The sequence below is a fragment of the Heloderma suspectum genome, chromosome 3, assembly GCF_057233095.1.
Source record: "Heloderma suspectum isolate Gila_16-S chromosome 3, 16-S_ref, whole genome shotgun sequence".
Taxonomy (NCBI): domain Eukaryota; kingdom Metazoa; phylum Chordata; class Lepidosauria; order Squamata; family Helodermatidae; genus Heloderma; species Heloderma suspectum.
In genome coordinates this window covers 237379735-237405079 of record NC_139460.1, presented here as the reverse complement: position 1 = coordinate 237405079, position 25345 = coordinate 237379735, and the positions used below count along the sequence as shown (strand labels likewise).

Sequence of the window (25345 nt, the reverse complement as noted above, 5' to 3'; positions counted from 1 at the left end):
AATGTAGCGATAATACATTTGGTGGGAGTGATATCCAGCTGCAGCCAATAGGTGTTGGTAATAATTCAGCAGAATTTATTAATGTGGAGCTGTGAAACCAAAATTGTCAAAAGCAAAGAACACTCTGGAGATCTGGTATGTATCTTATAAACTGCTAACGAGCTAGGATATTCTACAATATGACATCCATTTATAGAGCGTTTGTATTTCAGAACAAACAATATTACCATAAAATAAGTGACATCTGGCAATTCTAAGAATGAGATGTCTTCCTGAACAGAGAAGAAAAGGCAACATTTAACTGGTAGGTCTCCTCAGTTAAAAACATCTGGGAACCCTATCTACCCAAACTATTCTTTACACTACAGCTTTGCATGTAAGCAAACTAGGGAAGGAGTGCAGCAAAGGTAACACTGATATGGTTCCCACTTATAGCTTAAAAAGGATTGATCAGATACCGTCTTTCCCAACATATATCTTCCTGGTAAGGAGGTGACAGAGGAATAGGCTTCATCCAATGCATGCATAGGTTACCTTGATTGCCATGTCGAGGTACCTAGCCTAGGTTTCTGCATACACAGTGAAAAATCTTGGTATTTACTTTGGATGATTAACACTAAATTATATTATATTGTGTTATATTCAAGGCAAACATAAAATGTAATTTCTTTTTCCATGTACACTGATACTTAAAAAAAAAATCTCTGTATAAATGCATCCACTCATCCAATACCTGTTGCTTTAATGCCAGATAGGTTCTTGAAATCATTTCAGATGAGGAAGAACAGAAAAAAAGTATGATGATGAAGGTAGCATTTGCTAATCTTAAAAATCTTATTGTAAATCCAAATTGGAGTGTGCGTTAGTATCCTCCTCACATGAATGTACTTTAGTATCCTCTCTACATTCTATCACTTGTTCAGCAGCTGGTAAAAGTTGCTCAGGCTCCGAGACAGACCTTCTATCAGGCTCAACTGGAGCTAAATGGCATTTTGAAAACCACAGGCAGTCATTCTCAGCTGCAGAATTTAAAGCAATGGACCTATTCACATGGCTTTTGGGAAATCGACCCAGAAAGGGCTTCTCAGTATTTGGATATTGGACAAATGAAGTTTGATAAATGGTACGGTGGCTAGTACTGCCTGGAATGGGTTCATGGGCCAAAAAAATGTAGTTTTGCGATTTGTGTTGACATTTGTCTTGTTGAAATTTCCTTAGTCCTAGCCCCTAAAAGAAGTGGAAAAAATACTTCAGGATCATTCCATTGTTTAAGTTAGCTAATGATATCTACTATATTACAGAACCATCAGAAAAGGTTTTATTAAAACATCTGGGAGAGCAGCTTGATAACAGTCTGCAAACAATTAATTTCTGAAGATCTTATTCTCATCTAATATACAGCAGAACCAAGTACACAGCAACCTACCTGCAGAAGAACCATGTACATCACAGAAAACATGCATCAAGGAGCCAAGGCCAATTATAAGCTGAAAAAAGATGTGTAGTTGCCCTACTCATGATGGAATCATTATGGAATAGATGCAAGAACACACACTTTTTTAATGCTTCTACTCAAATAACAACTCAAATATGTGAAGCAGCCGTGATAGGTACTTCATTACCTGCAGGGCATATATTAGAGAACATTTGGAATCTGGATGAATGTAAAACTAGATGGCTATGTACTTCATAAAAGCCAGCATGTATTGCTATTCATGTTATACAAATTTCTGTACACTTTTAAGATCTGTATTAAGGGGCCTCTAATCTACCTCAAATTTTGTGGATTGGCAAAATACAAATTTATTAGAGTAAAACCTTGTCTACAGTTGGATCTATTAAATAAACATTAAATAATCTACATATATAAAAACTAGTGTAAGAGTCATACATTAGCCTTGCATCAAGAAACAGAGATTTGCCATGGCATCAAACTTGCTATGTTTTATCTACAATCTTTCAAAAGTGTCAGGTTCTCAGACAAGTCATTCCAATAATCTGAATCTGTTGGTCATCAATTTTGCTTTTCACACTTTTTGTTTCCATCAGTTCTGCTATCATTTGGATATGGATACTACAAAAGGGAGAATGAATCTAGTCATTTACAAGAGATACAAGACCTTAACAGAAAGAACCAACTAGAACTAGTTTATTCTTTTAAAAAATAACAAAACTGAATACTTACAGAATCTAAATATTCTCCTACATTCAATAAGCAATGTCTGTTGTCATGGACTGAAAATGGAAATGTGTTTACTGGTTTCTAAAAAAGAAAAAGATATTTATTTGTAAATGTTCTGTTAGTACAGAATAGTTTTATGTATGTATGTATTTATTTTTGAAGTATTTTGTGCTGCTCCACAACCAAAAAGGCTTGCAGAGCAGCTTACATATAATCAATTAAACAAGACAATCCCTAACCACAGGCTTACAGTCTAAAAGGTCATGACACTCGAGGGAAAAGGAATGGGGAGGGAAGAGGGGATTTTTTTTTTCAGGGCTGGTGGAATGGCTCTGCTCTCCCTCATCTTTGTCAGCTCAGCCTGCTGGACTAGCTGCTGGTGGTGACAGTTGAGGGAGGAGGCACTTTCAAGAGGGAGGCCTTTCAACAGAGCTGGTGGAATGGCCCTGCTCTCCCTCAGCTCAGCCTGCTGGAATACAAATTGTCTACATTTTACTTCAATACATAAGATAATGTAATATCTCCCAATCATCTTACACACTTACACAAGCACCCAAACCTTTGAATCAGATAAACTTTATTTATATGGGCACAAATTATTAGAAAAAGATCAAGATTTCTTTTAGTGACTTACTACTGAGTCCATAGCTAATAAAAGCTGGACTTCCAAAGGAAAGTCATAATTGAGTCAACCTGAGATTTATGAGCTAAGTGCCACCCACTGAGAAGATGCTATATATTATATCAAATTACAGACTATATATTTAAAATGGCCATGTCCCAAATCTAGAAAGCATGTGGACACATGTTAAATTTTATTAGTTTTAGCTGCCAAGTTCTGGTTTCTTATATTAAGCAAAAGCAAGGAAAACTAGTCTCTAAGGTTTTCTGTGATCCTGTGAAATGAAAGCCAACCCCTTCCCCAAGCCCTAACAAAATGCAAATATAGAACAAGATATTTATAAGTTCAGAGTCTTAGGCTGCAATCCTATAACACTTGCCTGGGAGTAAGTCCCACTGGGACTTACTTACCCAGAGACGTGCATAGGATTGCACTGTTGATTTATAACAACAGAGTTAGAGGAGACCAAATAGCCAAGAAGTGTAGCCCTCTGCTTCAAAATCTTTAATTTGAGGATCTAAAAGTCTAAATGCAGAATAAATCAGGAGATATAATTTGTCTTGTCCAAAACCCCTCTCAGAAATCTATCATGAGTGGCTGAAGGGGCACAGCTAGTTTGCATTATTAATTTCCAAAGTAACTAATACAGTTTATTTCTAAGTATTTTTATTCTTTGCTGGCAGGATCCCCCAAAAGCAAGCTTTGACTTGTAAAAATCATTTTAACATTTCAGCAGAACCCATATCTTCTGTTTCCCATTGCATATATCTTTCCCACTGAGCTTTCAGGCAGGTCGTGTCGCTGTCACCTGTGAACATGCTGTCGTAGTGTTCTTCCTTCGTTGTGTAGTAGTGCTCTTCTTTCTCCTTAGAGGGTTGTTGCCGCCTCTTAACTACCATTCTATGGAACTAACTGGCAGTTGTGATTATATTAGCACTCTGTCCTTCCCTCTGTAGCCTTGACTTTTTACCTGGCATGTAAAGTGCTGCTGTCTGTGTTTGAACTGCCACAGGATTCAAACTGCAGTCTGCAGGAATCCTTGTGGATTGTGAAATCAATTATTATCCTATCTATAGTGACCCATTCCCGGACTTTCAGGATAAGGCAAGGGAGCAATGCAGCCAAGCCAGCAAGGACTTGTGAGAGTCAGAGGCCTGGCAGCTAGAGTACTGACCAGCAGGGGAGTTGTTTAGTTCTGCCAGCAAGATTATCTCAACTCAGAGAGCCAAGTGCTGAACAGCAGCCTGCCCAGTAGGTTGATAGAACTAGAACCTGGTCCATACAGTTGTTCCACCAGCAGCTTTCTGGAAACAACTGAAGGTTTTTGTAGTCTGTCTTCCTCACCACTCTAGGTACCTAGGGTGGCCATGTGTCCTCATTTACAGACAACAGTCCTCCATTTGAAGTGGTCAGAGGACTGCCCTCTATTTTGAAGGCATCCACTATTTGAAGTGCTGTCAGTCCAAGTCTGGTTTAAAGATAAAGAGCCATCAGAAGGCCTTGGATTTGCCCATCAACAGTGAACACCTGGGCAGCAGACTGAGCAGGCAGGCACACAAGTCAGCTGGTCAGTCTCCCACACTATGGAGAGTTGCACTGTATTTCTGTTTAAATTATAATTATTATTTCTAAATTTGACCTTAATATAAATCAGCAAATGAAAATTTTATGCTGATTGGTGTCCTCTATTGTCCTCTTTTTGGTTGATATGTTTCCTCTTTAATGATTTATAAATGGCCATCTTAAGTGGGACCCTGATCCTAACCATAATTAAAGTATTAATTCTTCTTCTCAAGTAGGTCTCTTAAATGGGATGCCTTGTGCTGCCAAGTGAGTACTGCACCATGTTGTCTGAGCTTCAGCTCCTGTTCATTTAAAGTAGGAAACTGAATTTGTGGACAAGGAAATAGGAAGGCCTGAGAAAAGCTGCTGTAATTGATAAGACTGGAGACTGTGGAAATAGCAGGATTAAGTCCTCATCTCTGAGTTTCCAGATATCCAGCCTTCAACAAACCCAGGACAACAGGCCAGGGGGGAGAATGTATCTGATGTTGGCCATCAACAATGCTCAGTGAGGAATATTGCATTGCAGCAGTTAAATTAGGCTGTCAGAAAAACCTGGAGTAGATTTTTAGCTGAGAGTCTGATCTCTAGGTTTCCTCCTTTTCCTTTCTGGGAATACTGCAGAACTGATTGGTGGGCTAGTTGTGGGGGTGAGCTGCACCATTTTCAGTTTCTCCCTGATGCTGCTCAGTATTATGTTTTAGTTTCTCTCCCTCTCCATGAGGAAAGCTGCTCCCCCCACCCGCCCCGGCTCTTTTGCTTCCCTCCCCCAGTACTATCCTCTTCCTAAAGACAAGGAGCCCTTCCTTCACCCTGAGAATATATTCCTTCCAAATATCTTCCAGTCAACAAGTTCCTGCCACTTCATTCCAATTGCAAGTATTTTTTTTTAAGAACAGCAGGAAGTTTGCTTTGTAAATTGGTTGGCTGATGTGAGAAGTCAGAGGGCAATTTCCCCTCTGTTTAGTGTCTGCTTTCTTCCCTCTAGCTCTGTGGTCCTTCTCCATCCCACAGCCCTGCTTGCAGTTGACTTCCCTCTTTTCACTCCCACTTTCCAGATCAGGAAAAAAAAACGCAAGTTTTGCATGAACTCTAGAAGCTCTTTAAGAAAAAAGAAAAGAAAAAAAGACCCAGGCACAACTGTGGGGAAAGAAGAAAAACCTGAAGTGGATTTCTTTCAGAGAAAGGGAAAGACTGTGTCTCCTAGCCTTTATTTATTTATAAACGTTTTAAATACCACCTCCCCTTTTAAAAATCTCAAAGCAGTTCACAACATAATACAAAACAATACATTATTAAAAGCATAACAGTATTTAGATAAGTTAATGGTTGGGAAAAGCTAGGTAAACAAATTAGTTTTTAGTAATCATTGAACTATATAATCAATGAACCATAGTGATCATTGGTGCCTGACATATTGCAGAGGGGAGGTCATTCCAGAAAGAGGGTGCCAACACAGAGAAGGGCTGTTGCTGTGTTGTTGCCATAAAGGACTCTGCAAGGTGTGGCAAAGACAGCAAGATCTTAGTGGTCTAGCAGGTCTATATGGGGAGATGATATTTCAGGTAACCTGGTCTTAAGTTGTTTAGGGCTTTATATGTCAATAAAAATACCTTGAACCTGGCTCAGTAGCAAACTGGCAGGAAGTGCAGTTCTTTCAGCACAGGTGTTACATGCACATGGCAAGGTAATCCATTCAATAGCCTCGCTGCAGCATTCTGCTTTACTTGCATCTTCCAAACCAGCCTCAAGGGCAGCCCCACATAGAGAGCATTATAGTAGTCCAGTCTTGAGATTACCAGTGCATGGATTACAGTGGTTAAGATATCTCTGTCCAGGAATAAGTGCAGTTGACAGACCAACCAAAGTTGATAAAAGGTGCTCTGTGCTACAAAAGTTACTTGGGCTTCTAATGACAATGATAAATCTAGGAACATCCCCAAACCGTGTACCCATTCTTTCATGGGGAGTGCAACCCCATCCAGAACAGGTAAACTGCCTAATTCCCAGACCCAGGAACCACTTACCCACAGTGCCTCTGTCTTATCGGGATTCAGCTTCAGCTTACTGGCCCTCATCCAGCCCACCATTGCGTCTAAGCACCGGTCCAGGTCATGCACGGCCTCTCCTGATGCAGATGTAATGAAGAAATAGAGCTCAGTGTCATCAGCATACTGGTGACACCTTGCCCCCAAACTCCTAATGACTACACGCAACAGCTTCATATATATGTTAAATAGCACTGGAGGCAAATGATACCTTGTGAAACCCCACAGCATAACTGCCAGGGGACCGAGGTACAGCCACCCAATGCTACTCTCTGGACCCTACCGTGCAGATACGAGTGGAAACACTGTAAAACAGTGTGCCCAATTCCCAAGCCACAGAGACCATCCAGGAGGATACCATGGTCAGTGGTATCAAAAGCTGCTGAGAGACTAAGAGTAACAAGGTCACACTCCCTTTGTGCTGCTCCCAATAAAGGTCATCCATCAGGGCGACCAAGGCCAAGTCTGTCCCATATCTAGGCTGGAATCCAGACTGGAATAGGTCTAGATAATCAGTATACTATCCTCCAAGAATATATGCAGCTGGTTTGCCACCACCCTATCAAGTACCTTGCCCCGATAGGGGGTATTAGTGACTGGGCTATGGTTGTTATAAATCTCTGGATCCAGGAAAGGCTTTTTCAGAAGTGGTTGCACCACAGCCTTTTTAAGAGCAGTAGGCCCCGCTCCCTTATGCTGTGATGCATTATCACTCCCTGGACCCATCCGGTCAACTCTGCTTGGCTAGCTTGAATCAGCCATGATGGGCAAGGGTCAAGAGGGCATATAGTTTGTTGAACTGATGCAAGTGTCTTGTCTGCATCCTCAGGCTGAAACAGTTGGAACAGATCCCAGAAAACTGGACACCTCACCAAGACCTGTTATAATAGCAGCATTAAGATCGATATGAAGACAGGCAATTTTATTCTTGAAATTTCTTGCAAAATTGTTACGACAGGCCTCCGAGGATTCCAACATACTATTCACTAGGGTAGTTGTTAATAACCCCCATACTACCTGGAATAGCCCTGTTGGGTGGCTACTCGAGGACACCTTCTTTGCTTCCCTCACTGCCACAACATAGGCACAATTATGTACTCTTACTTGTGTTCGATTGGCTTCACAGTGAGTCTTACACCACTTGTGCTCTAGCCATCGTCTGGCCTGTTTCATCCCTTGAATATCTCCTGAAAACCAGCGCCTCCCTGCAAGTTATAACCCTGATTTTGATAATGGATGCTTGCTGGGTTGTGTTGGGGCTTGCCAGGGGACTTTTGAAAATCCCCTCAGTTTTAAAAGCTGTTTGCTGTGTGAAGGAGGGGGTTGTTTTTCAAAAAATACAAGTGCAGATCCCCCTTGGGCATATGAAGTAGCTCTGTAGTTCTTTGGATCCCAGCTTATGTATGTAGCGAATTCACTAACAATTTAGCTATACTTGAAACCACTTTTGAGACTGCAATGAAAGTAAGAACAATGAGATACAACTAAGGAAATACAGTAATGCTCCCTCTAAGCAAGTTAATTAATCTCACAGCTAGAGTGGTCCCTCACAGGGAGAGATGAGAGACAGTCAGCTGTTGCCTACAGTCAGTGTCCGATTTCTTTTAAACTGAACAAAAGCCTTCTCCAGCAGTTATTCAAAAATTGTTGAAGTTAAGAAAACTCTCTCACACTGTGTTTTTATGACATCATATACCACCTAATGGCATTTTGCTCATTCTGACATGCCTGTTTTACTCTATCATAAAAAGGACCATACATACTTTTGGAATATTTCTCAACAGGGGAAACAACACAAATAAAGAGATATTGTACCAATTAAAGACAGATAAAACCATAGTAGCCCAATGGCTTAACAGCCTCTTTTAATTAGTAGCCAAAATGACAGATTTATTTCATTTATTTACTGTACTTTTAAACCACCCAGTAACCAAAGTTCTCTGGGTGATGTATAATACAATAAAAATATACAGTACAAATATTAAAACAAAAATAAAAACAGCACAGACTAAAACCACTATAAAACCAGCAGAAAAGAATAAAACCATAACATCATAAAACCAGCAGTAGAACAGAGTACTAAAAGCAGTTCTTAAAATGCCTGGGAGAATAAAAACGTCTTCACCTGGCACTGAAAAGACCGTAACGTGTCAGCTGGGGAGAACATTCCACAAACGCTGAGCCACCACTGAAGAGGCCCTCTCTGTTGTAGCCACCCACCTTGCCTCATTTGTCAGGAGCACCTGAAGAACGGTCTCAGCCGATGATCTTAATGACCAGGTAGGTAAATATGGGATAAGAGTTCCTTCAGGTAACCTGGCCCCAAACCATTTAGAGCTTTAAAGGATAAAACTAGCACTTTGAATTGGGCTCAGAAATGTACTGGCAAACAGTGCAGATGGAGAAGTACTGGCATAATATGATCACAACAGCCAGGCCCAGTTAGCAATCTAGCTGGTTTACAAGGAAGTATAAATCTGCTGTCCCCCTACAAATCTTTAGCCTCTTGCTCTATTCGAAACAAGGTCTAAAATTGGCTTGCAATTATTGTGAGCTCAGCAAATACCAGAGTAAGAATTTATCCAATAAAATGTAACATATAACAGGTTGAAAACAAAACTTATCCACGTAAAAAACATCTTCCCTGTGAAATTTTCTACCATAAGACATGAAGTTGACCAAGGCCATATTCACTTGAACTGTTAATTCAGTTTAATTTAATTTGCCCATTCTTCCTTTCTGCAGGATGCCACTGTCCTCACAATGGCTGGGTTTGGATGATCAGTAGGGGAAACAATACAGTGTTGGTTGTTACCTCTGCCCCTGCGCGACTGGGATTGCCCTAATTACTGGCACCGCGTTGGGGTTGCCGTGACATCCGAACCCAGCACATGGCATGGGCGTAGTGACTTTTCACCCATCCTACAACCCCTACTGCAAGCCATGGGTTGTAGGGTTGGTGAAAGGTCAGTATGCCTGCACCGTGAGCAGGGTTTGGACAACACAGCAACCTGCGATGTGAAGGGTAATTAGGGTAATCCCAGTCGTGTGACCAGCACATCTGGGGGCAGGCGAAACAATGGATGATGCATTGCTTCCCCCCATTGATTGTCCAAATGCAGCCAGTATGTATGGCTGCTTGAACAGTAGGAAATAAAAACCTCTGGGTTATAACCTTCTTGCTTAGCTAAATCACTCTACTGTGGAGTGATATTTACCTCTGTTCTTAAAACAAGGATGATACTGATTATCTGGACCCATTTCAATTGGGCTTTCAGCTTGGATATTTATTTATTTACAACATTTATATACTGTTCCACATCTAAAGAGATTCTGAAGCAGTGAACAATAAAAGATAAATAGAATAAAACACTATATAAAAAGTTTTTTAAAAAACAGAATACTAATAAAAACCGTGGCTGGTCAATCAAGGAAAGCTTTTTGAAATAAAGATGTTTTCAGGAGGTGCCGAAAACAACACAATGTCGGTGCCTGCCTGACTTCCAGAGGCATGGAGTTCCACAGAAAGGGAGCTACCACACTGAAGGCTCTTCTCTGGGTGGACTGCAATCGGGCCATAGGTCCACATGGAACCACCAGGAGCATGCCATCTGATGACATCAGTGATATGGGACTGAGACCTCTTTAGTTGCCTTAATGGATGACCTATGCCAGGAACTGGGTTGGGGAAGTGTAACCGGATTAGTTCGCCTGGACCTCTTGGCAGCTTTCAATACCATTCTTCTGGACTGCCTGGCAGGACTGGGTCTTGGGGGTGGCATTTTGCAGTGGTTCCAATCCTTTCTGTTGGGTTGTGCCCAGAAGGTGGTGCTGGGGAATTACTGTTGGCTGGTGGCCTATGGTGTCCCACAGGCTTCTTCCTTGTCCCCTATATTATTTGATATTTACATGAAATATCCTGCTGGGAGAGGTCATTCAGAGCTTCGGAATAAGGTACCAGCAATATGCTGATATTCAACTCTATTGCTCTTTGTCACCTAAGACCAAGGAAACAATCGGAACCCTTTAATGTTGCCTAGGTTCGAAAATGGGCTAGATGACTATTAACAACAAGCTGAGGTTAAACTCAGAGAAGATGGAGGTGTTGTTGATCAGCAGAAAGCCTGACTTGAGGATTGGGATTCAACCTGTTCCTGAAGGGCTTGTGCTCCCCATGAAGGATCAGGTCCGTTGCTTGGAGTGCTCCTTGATACTACGGTGCACTTGGTGGTGCTGTATTTCAGGTGGCAGTGCTGACAAAGTGTGTGTTTGCACAATTACGCTAGGTGTGCCCTTCCTAATTCAGTCTGACTTGGCAACAGTCATCCATGCCTTAGTTACATGATGTTTTAACTATTGCAATGCACTCTACATGGGGCTAGCCATGAAGAGCATCCAGAAGCTTCACTTGGTACAAAATTAGCAGCTCGGCTAATATGGTATTGGGACCATATTATGTCTGTCTTGAAAGACCGACGATGCTTACCAATTGCTTTCCAGGTGCAATTCAAGGTATTGGTTTTAACTCTTCATATTTGTCCATTCTGTAAATCAGGAATAGGAAATCTCCGGCCCATGGGTCTAATCTAGCCTGCTGAGGTTCCCCATCTGGTCTACAGAAACATGGGCTCCTTCCATAGGCACCTCCCAGCCAAAGTGCCGTCAGGAGCCAACACTTTAGATGGGAATCAAATGACATCAAGGGGTGCGGTAAAGTCGTGCCTCTTGGTGTCATGTGGCCCACAGAGGGTGAGTGTCATCCAGGCTGCCAATCAAAAGTAGTTTCCCACTCATGCTGTGAAGAATACAGAATGGATACACTGGAAAGCAAACAAAATTAAGAGGGCCATTGGTCTTATTCAGTATGGCTATTATTCTCAGATTACTCCAGCTTTAAATCAATATGATTTTACTAATGATTTCATATGACTAGAAACTAAATGAAGAGATATATCACCTCTTCCAACATAACAGATGAGAAAAAATCAAGAGAAGTCACAATGAGTACATCCTTTTTTTTCTAAGCAGAATCAATTAGCAGAATTTGCTGAATATTCTAAATAGGAATAACATATCAGAGAAGTGGGTAGCAGGCATACCTTTCACACCCCCACCCCCGGCAATGGATGAGGTAATCTAGGTCTTTGTGTGTGTCTGCAGTTTTCAAGTGTGTGAGAGAGAACTGAGTTGGGTTTGGGGCAGATCTGTAAGCTAACAGCATCAGAGGATGCAGTGGTGTGTCTCTCTAGAGATGTGGGACATGGGATTTGACTGACTGTTGGGAGTGTTTAACCTGTGCCTCCACCTATGCTCAACCTGCATATTTGTTTTTAAAAATCTCAAATACAACAAACATAATATTATACAAATCATTCCTAAAACATTCAGACACTAAGGGTGCAATCCTATGCATGTTTAGACAGAAAAAAGTCCTACAACTCCCAGCATGCCTCAGATGCCCATGCTGGTTGGTGCATGCTAGGAGTTGTAGGGCTTTTTTCTGTCTAAGCATGCATAGGATTGCGCCCTAAAGGAAGTAGTCTTAATTCCTATTCTTCTGACATATAGATTTATTAATAAGTTATTTCTCTTTTAGATCCAAAGCATGGTATGATGTATAAGAAGCCAGTTTCTGACAGGCTTAGATAAAGTACTGACCAAGAACAGGGATGTGGAAAATAACAAAATATAATGCAGTCCTATATACGATTGGTGCAATTTTATTATATCTTGCTGACAGCAAGAATACTATTGTAGCATGTAAACTGGAGAAAAGCACACTAGTACACGCAAATGGGAAATTCCAAGAGAGCTTCAGCTATTGGGCAGTATAGAAATAAATAAATAAAATAAAAATACTGTAATAGCAATAAGCACATAATATGACAAAATACAGTAGGTATAAATGTAGGTTTAGAATGTTTAAAATGTGAAGCAAGTTTTGATTTTTATCAAACATATAATCATACTAGCAAGGAATTAAGTGATGAATTGAACTGACACAAATGAATGCAAGAATATTTACTTACCTTCTCCCGAATTTTGTACATCAATGGCAATTTGTTGTCAATTTGACGAGTAGCTTCTGCATTTAGTATCTGTTTTTGCATAGTGGCTGTAAGAGATTCTGGATATATTTGCAGCTTTTCAGACTGTGCGAACTATGAAACAAAATATTAAGATAAAGATAAACAAAAAAGAAAACATTATTCAAAATATGAAAAGTAGATGTGAGAAACTATATATTTTTTATTATTTGTATTACAGCATCACCTAGAGGCTCCATTAAGAAGCAGGATCCCACTCTACCTTCAGTTAACAAACAACAACAACGGTAATTCATACTTTCAAACTTTCTGTGATATATTGATAAAATAATTACATAGATGAAAATGGTAGACCTCAGAAGAATTTTATAATAAATGACAAACGTGTTCAGTTCTGGAAATAGTTCAACTGAAGTTAGTGGGGGAGTAGTCTTAGTAAGGAACAGGTTATTCAATGTTATTGCAGTATTCATATGTTGCTGGAAAGATCCTGAAGTTGAGGACATAAACTGTGCAGGATGTGCTCTGCATATTAAAGGACAGGCCCTGACCAACTTCAAGATGAACCAAAGAATCTATATTAAAGCTGTGTGCATTTTTGTATACTGGCACAGCAGTTTAGAACTTCATAACAATAACAGTCACTGCTTCTGCTCATTGTATTACAGCTGGTAGAGACAAAGGTAATGAGACATTTTCTTAGAAAATGAAAAAAATGAGCAGCAAATTAAATACACAGTATAAAGAAGGAAAATTATCAGTAAACTGGGTGGGCTGGGGTACGGAGGATAATGCTGGAAATGTTCCCAGAGGAAAATATTACTTTGTGCATGAAACTTAAGCATGCTTTTAATAAAGCAAATGAAGGCTTTAGTAATATAAAATCAATAGATGAGACTTGCATATTATTCCAAATGTATTGGCCGCTGAATACCCATATAACTAGTGTTTCTGGTGTACATTATAAACTCTTCAGCTAATAATAAGAACTGTTTTCATAATAAAAATGCTGATGACCTTTTATTGTTTATTTAAAAACTCCAGTCATCTATTCCAGCTTTGATTAAATTGATTCATACTTTTGGTGAGCTGTCTGCTTATTCAATTACTTGGTCAAAGTCTGAATTGATGCCAATTGGAAATAATACATCTTTTAGTGTGTTGGTTAGCAGGCAATTTTGATGATGCCCAGATTTTATTACCTACTTGGGAATACTTATTCGCAGAGATATATTGATATATTATTACGATGGATAAAGTAGGTATATTTCCTACTTGGGAATACTTATTCTCACAGATATATTGATTAAACTAAATTTAAATAAGTTGATTAATATAGATAGAGGTATATAATAGAGATATAGATAGATGGGCATCGTTAAAGTTGAGTTTGTGGGGTAAAATTAACACACTAAAGATGAATATCATACTACAGATTATTTATGTTATACATGGGATTCCTGTACTTACACCTGGCAAGTATTTCCAAAAACTCAATGCTTTCTGTCTTACTTTTTTTGGAGGAGGGGGTGTTTCTCTCCACCTCAACTATCTCTGAAATGGATGCAACTTCCAATTAAAGAAGGTGGGTTTGGCTTTCTGGACCTTGCTTTATACCTATTTGTTGACCTGTACTAAATTTTGGTGGATGGTATTAGGCTCTCGGCATATCAAATGGATGGTATTACACTCTTGGCATATTAGAACAGACAACGCCCTTCCCTCAATTCCGGCTGTGACGATTCTCCTTTTGTGAGGTTGGAAACAGGGCAGAGTGGGGGTGGTGATCGTTTTCCCGAACATTTTAGCGTAACAGGTTTGATATGGTGCATGTGGTGTAAGGTTGCTAGCTGGATAACCCTTCTTGAAATTGTAACAAGGTGTAAGGTGAAAATAGCGTTATTGGATTATTGTGGCTAACTGTTCCTTTAGTGTTACAAAAATAAGGAACCGTTCTTCGAATTTAGGAACAGGGAGCAAGCCTAGACATCGCGCTATTCGAGCCTTCCCCAACCTGGTGCCCTTCAGGTGTGCTGGATTACAACTCTTAGCATCCCCCAGCCAGCATGACTGAGGGATATTGGGAGTTGTAGTCCAACACATCTGGGAGGCGCCAGATTGGGGGATGCTGAGCTATTCCGTTCTCCCCCACCCACCCTTCTTTCAGGCGATCTCCCACGTGCCAAACCCATGAGGCGAGCCAGGCGCTACCACTAACGTAGCTGCACAGAGGCTCCCTCTGCGGGCCGCGCCTTACCCAGGCACCATCCCGAGCCGTGCTGGGGTTGGCCTGCCTCCCCTTGGGCATGTTTTGCCGCCAGACCCAGAACTCTGGATCCGGCTCCTGTTTTCGTCGCGCGGAGCTCAGCCCCGCCAGGGAGCCCGAGGGAGCCCTCTTCCGCCAGCCGCCCTCCCCCTGAGTCCGAGGCGGCTCTGGTTGCCATGGTCACCGCTGCCTAGCGCATTTCTTCTGTGTTAAGCTCGGGGTCTCCCCGCCGCCTCGTGCGGGATGGGAAAGCGCCCCCCATAGCTCTCCTGGCGATTAAGGAAAAGGCGGGAAGGTCCGACATCGTTCAAGTAAAGGGCCGAGGATGGCAGAGCCTCTTTTCTCATTCGGCATGAGCTGCCTGCTTTTAAGGGGTAGCGTTGGCTTCGAATAGCCAACATGGGAAACTGAAGCTCGTGGCGGGGGATATCCATTATGCCAGCACGGACGCGGGGGAGAAACGACGAGTTTCTCCCACAGTTTCAGAAGTGGGGGAGCCGCTTTTTTGTTATAGGTAAGGGCCGTGAAGAAGATACTCCTTCATTGGTCCTAGGAAGGGAGAGGGCGAAGTGCATGCGTCTGAATGAAACAGCCACATCTCAGCAACAGTTTACCCATGCAAACCCAAGTATAGTCATGTGTGATAACTGCACGCATGTTGCTAGATAACTGCTGACCCATTTGCTATATGTGCCTGTGGCAAGTTTTCAGTAAAACATAGACAACCCTGCTCCTATGAGCAGATAGTCTACTTATGACAAGGTCACTTGTCTCTTCTACTAATGAGCTTGTGTCTGCCTGCCTGCCATCACATGCACACACTGTGTATGTACATGTATATCTCATGCTGGAGGAGCTGCAATTCTTTGAGTTTGTGGCTCTGATTTTAGAGCTGTTCATGAGAGTAAAGCACTATTTTCTGCTGTTCTCATCCTTCTTTCAAGACGCTGAAAGCAGGACTTTAGTCTGTGAATCATCCCTTTAACTATCTGTTTGAGCTCTTGGAAACAATAATAAGATTAAACATATATTAGGCATTTTTATGTCATAAGGTTTAAGACAGTTATGACTACTGTCTTAAACAAGGACAGTAGTCCTTGTTTATGAGCAAGGAAAACCATTACGAAGAGCTATAATTGTACATTGTCCCAAAGCTAGTGAACCTGTTGGTACTTCCTCCAACAAGCTGGTTTTTAGTTGCATCCTAATTGTGATTGTATAGTGCTTAAAATTCTACATGCTTATCAGGCCTGAACTCCCTCACCTAAGAATTAATCCAACTGAACTCCGTGTGTCTTACTTCTTAGTAAATATTCTTAGGATTGTGCTATAAGGATTTTATATTTCAAACTGATTATTAAATAAATGACACACAATGTTTCCTAAAGAATACTTATTCATTTTATTTTATTTTAAAGATTTCTACCCCACTTTTCAACAAAAGTTTTCATAACAGCTAACAAGAATACACACACTGACATAACCAAATTAAAAACAAGATATTAAAAGTGAAAAATAGGCACAACAATAAAAACAGGCAGTAAGACAGTGAAGGCAAGAAATAAATTGTCCATTAAAAGCATGAGAGAATAAAATTGTCATCCATCTTCTGGTGGCAAAAAGCTGAAAAACTGGCCACAGGTGAGTGCCCCTGGAGAAACCATTTACCATCTGTGATGGTACCAACAAGAAAGCCCTATGGTCATCACACACCTCACCTTTGAAGATATTGGAGCAGGGCCTCTGAAGCAGATCTTAATGAGTTGGCAGTTCATATGGGAGCAGATGGTCTTCAGGATGAGTGACTTTTTGAAATTACTGTGAGAATTATTTAGGTTGCAAAATTATACAGCATCTCCACAATTGTGTATACTTACCTATATAATACTAAAAATTATTTCCTTAAATCTATACTTACATTGGCTACGACCTACCAGAAGTAGTGTCAGCTCTAGCTGACCATATAAAATGGTGTGTGTGGTAGCTTTGCTGCAAAGTATGGCCTGTTCACAGCTTTAATTAAAAGAGAGAGAAAGGAGCATGCACATTTCTCATACTACATTTTTTAAATTAAAGGTTTACAAACTACTGAAGCCTGTTATTATGGCTGAGATAATTAGGGATGGCGGAGAATTCCGCCACGGATTTCAGTAAGGCCGAATGCACTACTAAAGACTTACGTAGCCTATCACGTTGGGGTAAAAAAAACAAACAAAAAAAGGTGTGCGCAAATGGCGGCGGCTACGGCGACCGCCATTTGCTTTCCTTATTTTTCGCCGTTTTAGTCTACGTAAATATTTACGTAGACTATTACAACGAAAAAAAAGGGGAACGCAAATAGCGTAGTGGGCGCTATTTGCGTTCCTTTTTTATTCGCTGTTTTAGCCTACGTAAATATTTACGTAGGCTAGAATGGCGAAAAATGAAGGAACGCAAATAGTGCCACTACGCTATTTGCGTTCCCCCTTTTTTCACCGTTTTATTTTACGTAAATATTTACGTAAGATAAATTGGCAAAAAATGGGGAACGCAAATGGCGGCCGCCGTGGCTGCCGCCATTTGCGTACGCTGGGTTTTTTGGGGGGGGTTAGCCGTGATAGGCTAAATAAGAATTTACGTAGCCTATCACGGCTGCCTGGCTGGACGCAAATGCATTTGCATCCGCACCAGCCCATCCGTGGCCGGAAATCTGGCTGCGGACAGCCCTGGCTGGCTGCTCCGCGGCCGGAGCCGGCCGTCGAGGATTCTGGGGGGGGAGGACCGGATTGCCTCCCCCCCCATCGCGAAAGATTCCGTGAAAAGGTAAGTAGGTTTTGTACATCCCTAGAGATAATCATTGCAATGAATATGAACTTGAGCACGCTCCGGGAGAGAGCGCAGGACAGGAAGGCCTGGCGTGCTATGGTCCATGGGGTCACGAAGAGTCGGACACGACTGAACGACTGAACAACAACAACAAAGAGATAATCATATTGGTGTTTTGCTACTCTTTCACTTTTTGAAGGGCTACATGGTACGTTTGACTGGTACATCAAGTGGATGATCTACCATCAAAAAATTTATTAGTTTACCTGGATATTTTATGTGCTGCCTTTCAATTAAGTATTGGATGTCTTGCATGGTCAAGGAATTAAAAACCAGTTAAAACAATAAAATCATACATAAAACAACACATTTAAAAGTAGCCTAAACCATAAAAAAACACCAAATGAGTCCAAAGCTAAAACAAATTAAATGGCCTGGATAAAAAAAAAACTTTGCTGGGGGCCTCTCTCACCTAATAAAATGTGATAACACCAAATGCCTCCTTGAGGAAAGAAATCCATATGCTGCAGAATGACTTCCAACGTTTTATATGGGCTACAATATAATTGCAGATGGAGGAGGAAAAGTAAAATATCTGAAATTCCTTGTTTAGAAGACAAGGAAATATAAAGTGATCAATATAACAATCATATATGTTCAAAGGTACATACACATCGCCTTTTCCATGAGATTTAGACATCTACTAGAAGAATAAGATCATGAGAAATGCCGGGTTGGATGAATCAGAGGTCGGAATTAAGATTGCTGGGAGAATTATCAACAACCTCCGATATGCAGACGATACCACCCTAATGGCAGAAAGCGAAGAGGATCTAAAGAGCCTCTTGTTGAGGGTGAAAGAGGAGAGTGCAAAAGCTGGTTTGAAACTCAACATTAAAAAAACTAAGATCATGGCATCTGGCCCCATCACTTCCTGGCATATAGAAGGGGAAGAAATGGAAGCAGTGACAGATTTTACTTTCTTGGGCTCCAAGATCACCGCAGACGGTGACTGTAGCCATGAAATTAAAAGACGCTTGCTCCTTGGGAGGAAAGCTATGGCCAACCTAGACAGCATAGTAAGAAGCAGAGACATCACCTTGCCGACAAAGGTCCGTCTAATCAAAGCTATGGTTTTCCCAGTAGTAATGTATGGCTGTGAGAGCTGGACTATAAGGAAGGCTGAGCGCCGAAGAATTGATGCTTTCGAACTGTGGTGCTGGAGAAGACTCTTACGAGTGCCCTGGACTGCAAGGAGGTCAAATCAGTCCATCCTAAAGGAAATCAACCCTGAGTGCTCATTGGAAGGACAGATAATGAAGCTGAAGCTCCAATATTTTGGCCACATAATGCGAAGAGAAAACTCCCTGGAAAAGACCCTGATGATGGCAAAGACTGAAGGCAAAAGGAGAAGGGGACGGCAGAGGATGAGATGGCTAGATAGCATCACGGATGCAATGAATATGAACTTGAGCACGCTCCGGGAGAGAGCGCAGGACAGGAAGGCCTGGCGTGCTATGGTCCATGGGGTCACGAAGAGTCGGACACGACTGAACGACTGAACAACAACAACAAGAAGAATAAGAATTGGCACCACTTTCAGGCAAATCCCACGCATTTTTCTTGGAGGTAAGCCCCCTTGAAAATAAGTCCCATTAACTTCTGAGTAAGCGCGCAATGAGTTTGGATCCGCTGTAAGTCATCTACTAGTAGAGAGGCTCATACTGATGAAACTAAACTATTGATTACACCCATTAACGTGGATCAGTCTGAGAAGAAGGCATCATTGTCAATTAGTTATCCTTGAGATCTCTAATGAAATGACCACACAGCTATCGCGTGGCGCTGCATTCCTGCCGGCCCTACAGCCCGTGGGCAGTTTTCCACATCAACGCTTTGAGCTCCGCCTCCATCTTTAGCTCCCCCCACCCCATTCCTCCAGGAGTAGAGTCGAAGCGAGACCCCAGAGATCTCGCGAGAGTTCGGCTTCGTTTTATGACGAACGCTGCAAAGAACCAACGAAACACAGCGAGGAGGGGCGGGGCCTGGGCGTGTGTGGTCGCTTCGGGCTCTTTCCGGTTGTTTCGAGGTTGTAGGAACCGCCCCATCTCAGGGAGGGCGCTGGACTTCCGGTCGCTGCTGCTCCGGTCGTTGCTGCGATCAGAGCGAAGCGAATGGGGGACCCCCGGGGAGCAGGGGCCGAGGTGAGCCCCACTGGAAGAAGCGACCCGGGGGCGCCCGCGCCCGACTCAGCGTCGCTAAAGGGAGAACGAGACGAGCCCAAGCAGGTACCTTAGCACGGGTAGCCGTGCAGCTTTTAACACTCTTCTCTGGACCACTGAACTCTGTGCTTTTGGTGTCTTTCCGCAAGGCTCACTTCAGACGTTGCCAAATCTAGCGTGAAACCGCGCGTGTCAGACCTTCTCAGAGAGTTTGGTAACGTATGAATGAGCACACATACAAGGGCGTTTAGTTGCAGCCTGCCTTTCGCCAGAATAGATTTGTTAGTCTGTAAGGTACCGCAAGGCTCTTCGTTGTTTTTGCTGTAATGAACCAGCACCCTCTGGAAACGGATCAAGGCTGGGAGAGCTTGAGAGGTGTGAAGTCCGAGTTCACTTGAGCTGTAACATCAAGGGCGCAATTCTATGCATGTAGGACTTTCTTGTGTCCAAACAACTTCCAGCATTCCCCAGCCATCTGTGTTGGCTGGGGGATGCTGGGAGTTGTAGGACTTTCTTGTGTCTAAACATGCATAGAATTGCGCCCTAAATCTGTGAAGTGACCTATTTCCTACCCACGCCTAATTACATGATTTAATTTACAGTTTCTCATTCCTGTTTTCCTTGTGTTATTTCGTTTGATGCTTTTGTTGCCAGCTGCTGAAGAGAGGGAGCGGGCATTGTGAAAGGTCTGACACCAAATGGTCCAAGCAATGCCTAAAAATCTTGTAATAAAATTGTTGATTCTTAAGACACAACTTGGTACATATGGGTGCACCAACAGTATCTATAAAATAGTGTTAGGTATGCCTTGGTGTTTGTTCCATTTTTCCTATTACTGTAGAAATATATTCTCAAAAATGGTCTTGAGGACACATCAGAAAGTCTTTACCTAAATCCCTACAGGGATACACTGGGAATCATTACTAAAATGGAGATAGGAGTTCACTGTCAGTTTCATCTTTCTCCCATGGTCATAGAACTGCACTGTGATACTGCGTTGTAGTTAGTGCAAGCACTGGACTGTTGTCACAGAGCTACTCCCTCTCCCTTAAGTTGGTGAAGCCTCAATAGTTATGGTGTTTTTGCCTCCCCTCCCCCCAAAATGAAAAGGTCTTATTTACTTATGGGATTTCTGGGCCATACTGGCTTGTAGCAGCTCTGGAGGCTGCAAACCTATTGGCAAAATCCCGGGCAAGTTAGGTGTTCTTAAGCACTTTTGGAACTGCCCCACTGATTTCATTGTCCTCATTTCTCTGGATTGTATCTGTGTCTTTGGCCTTACCTTATCAAGTAAAGGTCCTGGATTCATGAAATACATGTTAGTAGTGGATTTCTGTTCCGTCACACAGGTAATTTAGACCACTGATTTAACTAGTATATTTTGGTGTGTTTGTATTTCATTTGGAAGAAATTGATGGTACTTAGTTTTGAGGTTAAAATTGGGCTGGTATCTTTACTGCATGCTGTGCTTTGGGTGGCTTCTTAAATGAAAACACACTAATATAAGCAGCATGTAATGGTAACTGTAACGAGGAATACTTGCATTAGCACCTCTTTACTAATTAAACTCTTCATTGCTTTATACAAACTAGGGATCTGTGTTGTTTCTTGGAGGCAATGAAGTAAAGAGCACTGCTGTGGTAAAGTATTCATCTGCTCCACCACAAGCAGCATTTGCCCGTCTTCAGGAGAAGACTGATCTGAAACTTCCACCTGCCAATTGGTTACGTGAAAGTGCCAAACTGGGACCAGCAGGGGCAACTATTCTTGGTAACAGCAAGAAAAGCAAGCCGTTTTCAAGGTAAATATTGTGAATCCTATCTATCCTCACTAAATCTATACTAAAGGAATACAAGTTTGATAAAGAGTAGTTCATGAAATATGTTTTCTAGAAACATGGTAGGATTTTCAGAGCACTTAACTGTTACAGAAATGATGATATATTTTTACGTAACTCCTGGTTTTGTGAAAGCATCAAACATTTTAGGGTTGGTTAAAAAATTAAGATTTCTTAATTTGCAGAGTTGCTTTGTTAACATATGAATATTAAGTTTTAATGTGAATTCAATGTCCTGAGGTGGTAATCATATCCATAACATATCTTCCTCATAAGTATAGCACAGCAGACATCAGCATGGTGAATTAAAATATCTTGAAATGCATTTGTTTGTGGGGGAAAACAAAATGGACCCACCTAAATGAAAAAGTAGAACAAAAAGCCAAGCCAGTGGGTGAACAAAAATGTGTTTTAATACTGTTAAGCAGTTCCTAATATTATAGGATAGTTCCTCATGTGTTTTGGCACATTGCGTTCATCAGAGAAAATCTCTCATACACAATGTGTTATTTAGACCCTCCATTCACCATTTGCCAAGAGGAGCTTGCCCTTCTGTTTTGCAAAGGGGTTGTGATCCAGTGGAGGCCTCTGCTTGTGGAAGGATGGGACGTGATTTTCACAGATTCCTCTGTGCAGCCCCCCATGCCACCTCCCACACTGTCCCAAAGCGTCCCTCAACTCTGCAGCACCTTTGGGGGGGGGGAATACATGGTGCTTTGTGGGAGGGGGAGTCTGCACAAATAACCTCCGCCCCCTTCTGTGAGTAGAGTTTCACTCGCAGATCTCTAGATTCAGCTTTTTATCTCAAAACTATTTTTCTGTCTTTTAAATGGCCACCTTGAGTGCCATGTTTTTGGTGAAAAGGTGGGGTATAGATTGAATAAACAAATGACTTGCAATGTTGATTAGACATGTTAAGTATTGCAATATTTGTTGATTAATGTTTAAAAGATAACTCCTTTTAATTAAATGCAATACTTGATGATTACTTGAAGCGGTACATTATTATGTTTATTTATTTAAAATAGCTTTGGCATGGCGTATGATTTTATCGACTCAATTGGAAATGATGTGGATGTTGTATCTGATTCTGAGGTATGTATATTTGTAGTGAAATAATGCAGGGTAGAACTGAACATTGTTAGTAAGATCATTTTATTGATCTTACATGTGCTGGTCTACAACCGAAATAAACAATCTGAATATTATTGCTCTTACTCTTGTGGGTTGGGGGAGTAATTTTGTTAAAATTCACAATAATGAAATTCTGATTTTGTGAATAATTTGTTTTTATTTACCAGTTTCACCTGGAGATATGTGCAGTAAATTTATTCATTTAAAATACTTATGTCACCTTCCAGGGTAAAGCCCTTCCAGTGTCAGTTGGTAGCTGGAGGAAGTGAGAGGGGCTTTCAGCTAGAACTGCTTCTAGGTACAATGGGTACCTAGTAACAGGAGGATGCCTGCCTGCTGCTACTTCCCATTTGATTTCCTCAGAGGGATGGAAGCTCACCATGTATTTCTATAAGATAGATGTTAGTGTATTTCATAGCATTAAATTCATAAAGCTGCTAGTATTGGGGTGTTATAAAATAAGTCATAAGAATGGAGTACTGCATTCTATCTGATTAGGAATGCAGAAGCATAATGTAAATGGATGGTTCCAGTAATGCCCTTCCATTCACAGAAGGGGTTTGGATCCAGTGGAGCTTTCATAAATAGAAGTGGGCAGGGGGTGGGGGTGGGGTGGCTTGTCAATTCCTTCCTTTCCATGCAGCCCCCTGTGCCATCTCTCAAAGTATTCCAGAAAGGCTCCTGGAGTGGAGTGGGGGCACAGGTAGCTGCAGAGGAAACAGGGAGCTGAGACTGTAAGACTGCTCCAGATCTAATCTGATGTACACTTCTAAGAATAAAGTCTTTACATAACAAAGCTTTTACAGACTGCCTGAGAGTAGGAGTGGGCATCATAGAGTATTACCGTTAAGCTGTTCGTGGCATTAGAACACTCCCTTGTAATTTCGAAAGCTGTTTGAACTTTTTCACTTAATCAATACTATTAAAATAATTATTTTAATGGTGCGCTTAGTAGCTAATACCTTAATTCCTGCAAATATCTAGTAAAGGTGCCACTGAAAGAAAAGATAACCGTTCAAATTATGTAATAACTCCTGCATCGGTACAGATCCTTTTATTAGATGAGCAAGTAAGAGAGGATGCAACACTATTTTGAGTGAGTATACACAATTGCTCCTTCTTATAAGAAACGTCCTACTACCAGGTGAAGATTGTTGTTGTTCAGTCGTTCAGTCGTGTCCGACTCTTCGTGACCCCATGGACCATAGCACGCCAGGCCTTCCTGTCCTGCGCTCTCTCCCGGAGCGTGCTCAAGTTCATATTCATTGCATCCGTGATGCTATCTAGCCATCTCATCCTCTGCCGTCCCCTTCTCCTTTTGCCTTCAGTCTTTCCCAGCATCAGGGTCTTTTCCAGGGAGTTTTCTCTTCGCATTAGGTGGCCAAAATATTGGAGCTTCAGCTTCAGTATCTGTCCTTCCAATGAGCACTCAGGGTTGATTTCCTTTAGGATGGACTGATTTGACCTCCTTGCAGTCCAGGGGACTCGTAAGAGTCTTCTCCAGCACCACAGTTCGAAAGCATCAATTCTTCGGCGCTCAGCCTTCCTTATAGTCCAGCTCTCACAGCCATACATTACTACTGGGAAAACCATAGCTTTGATTAGACGGACCTTTGTCGGCAAGGTGATGTCTCTGCTTCTTACTATGCTGTCTAGGTTGGCCATAGCTTTCCTCCCAAGGAGCAAGCGTCTTTGAATTTCATGGCTACAGTCACCGTCTGCGGTGATCTTGGAGCCCAAGAAAGTAAAATCTGTGACTGCTTCCATTTCTTCCCCTTCTATATGCCAGGAAGTGATGGGGCCAGATGCCATGATCTTCGTTTTTTTAATGTTGAGTTTCAAACCAGCTTTTGCATTCTCCTCTTTCACCCTCAACAAGAGGCTCTTGAGATCCTCTTTGCTTTCTGCCATTAGGGTGGTATGTCTGCATATCGGAGGTTGTTGATAATTCTCCCAGCAATCTTAATTCTGACCTCTGATTCATCCAACCCGGCATTTCTCATGATGTACTCTGCATATAAGTTAAATAAGCAGGGTGACAATATGCAGCCTTGTCGTACTCCTTTCCCAATTTTGAACCAATCGGTTGTTCCATGTCTGGTTCTTACTGTTGCTTCTTGACCCTCGTACAGGTTTCTCAGGAGACAGGTAAGGTGGTCTGGTACTCCCATCACTTTAAGAATTTGCCACAGTTTGTTGTGATCCACACAATCAAAGGCTTTAGCATAGTCAATGAAGCAGAAATAGACGTTTTTCTGGAATTCTCTTGCTTTCTCCATGATGCAGCGAATGTTGGCAATTTGATCTCTAGTTCCTCTGCCTCTTCTAAACCCAGCTTGTACTTCCAGTAGTTCTCGGTTCGCATACTGCTGAAGCCTAGCTTGTAGGATTTTGAACATCACCTTGCTGGCATGTGAAATGAGCGCAATGGTGCGGTAGTTTGAACACTCTTTGGCGTTGCCCTTCTTTGGAATTGGAATGTAAACTGACCTTTTCCAGTCTTGTGGCCACTGTTGAGTGTTCCAGATTTGTTGGCATATTGAATGCAGCACTTTAACAGCATCATCTTTTAGGATTTTAAATAGCTCAGCTGGAATACTGTCATCTCCGCTAGCTTTG

At 41.7% G+C, this 25345-nt stretch overlaps 2 protein-coding genes across 7 annotated transcripts in view; one reads left to right on the top strand and one right to left on the bottom strand.

Moving 5' to 3' along the window:
• Window positions 1–1298: 1298 nt before the first annotated feature.
• Window positions 1299–14880, bottom strand: TEX36 (testis expressed 36). Its single transcript, XM_084841947.1, has 4 exons — window positions 14720–14880; window positions 12445–12576; window positions 2186–2263; window positions 1299–2074 (listed from the first exon to the last, which is right to left on the bottom strand). Exons 1-4 carry the CDS (start codon window positions 14768–14770, stop codon window positions 2015–2017), a joined length of 321 nt encoding a protein of 106 aa, XP_084698073.1. The 5' UTR covers window positions 14771–14880; the 3' UTR covers window positions 1299–2014.
• Window positions 14881–19653: 4773 nt separating this feature from the next.
• EDRF1 (erythroid differentiation regulatory factor 1) overlaps window positions 19654–25345 on the top strand; it is a 49331-nt gene continuing 43639 nt past the window's right edge. For all 6 annotated transcript variants that reach the window (XR_014788776.1, XM_084841455.1, XM_084841453.1 and 3 more), the window contains exons 1-3: window positions 19654–19821; window positions 21348–21556; window positions 22621–22687. Coding sequence is in view for 5 of the 6 variants with exons in the window: in XM_084841455.1 (XP_084697581.1) it covers window positions 19708–19821; window positions 21348–21556; window positions 22621–22687 (390 nt within the window). In the remaining variant the exon portion in view is untranslated. The remainder of the gene's footprint in view (window positions 19822–21347; window positions 21557–22620; window positions 22688–25345) is intronic.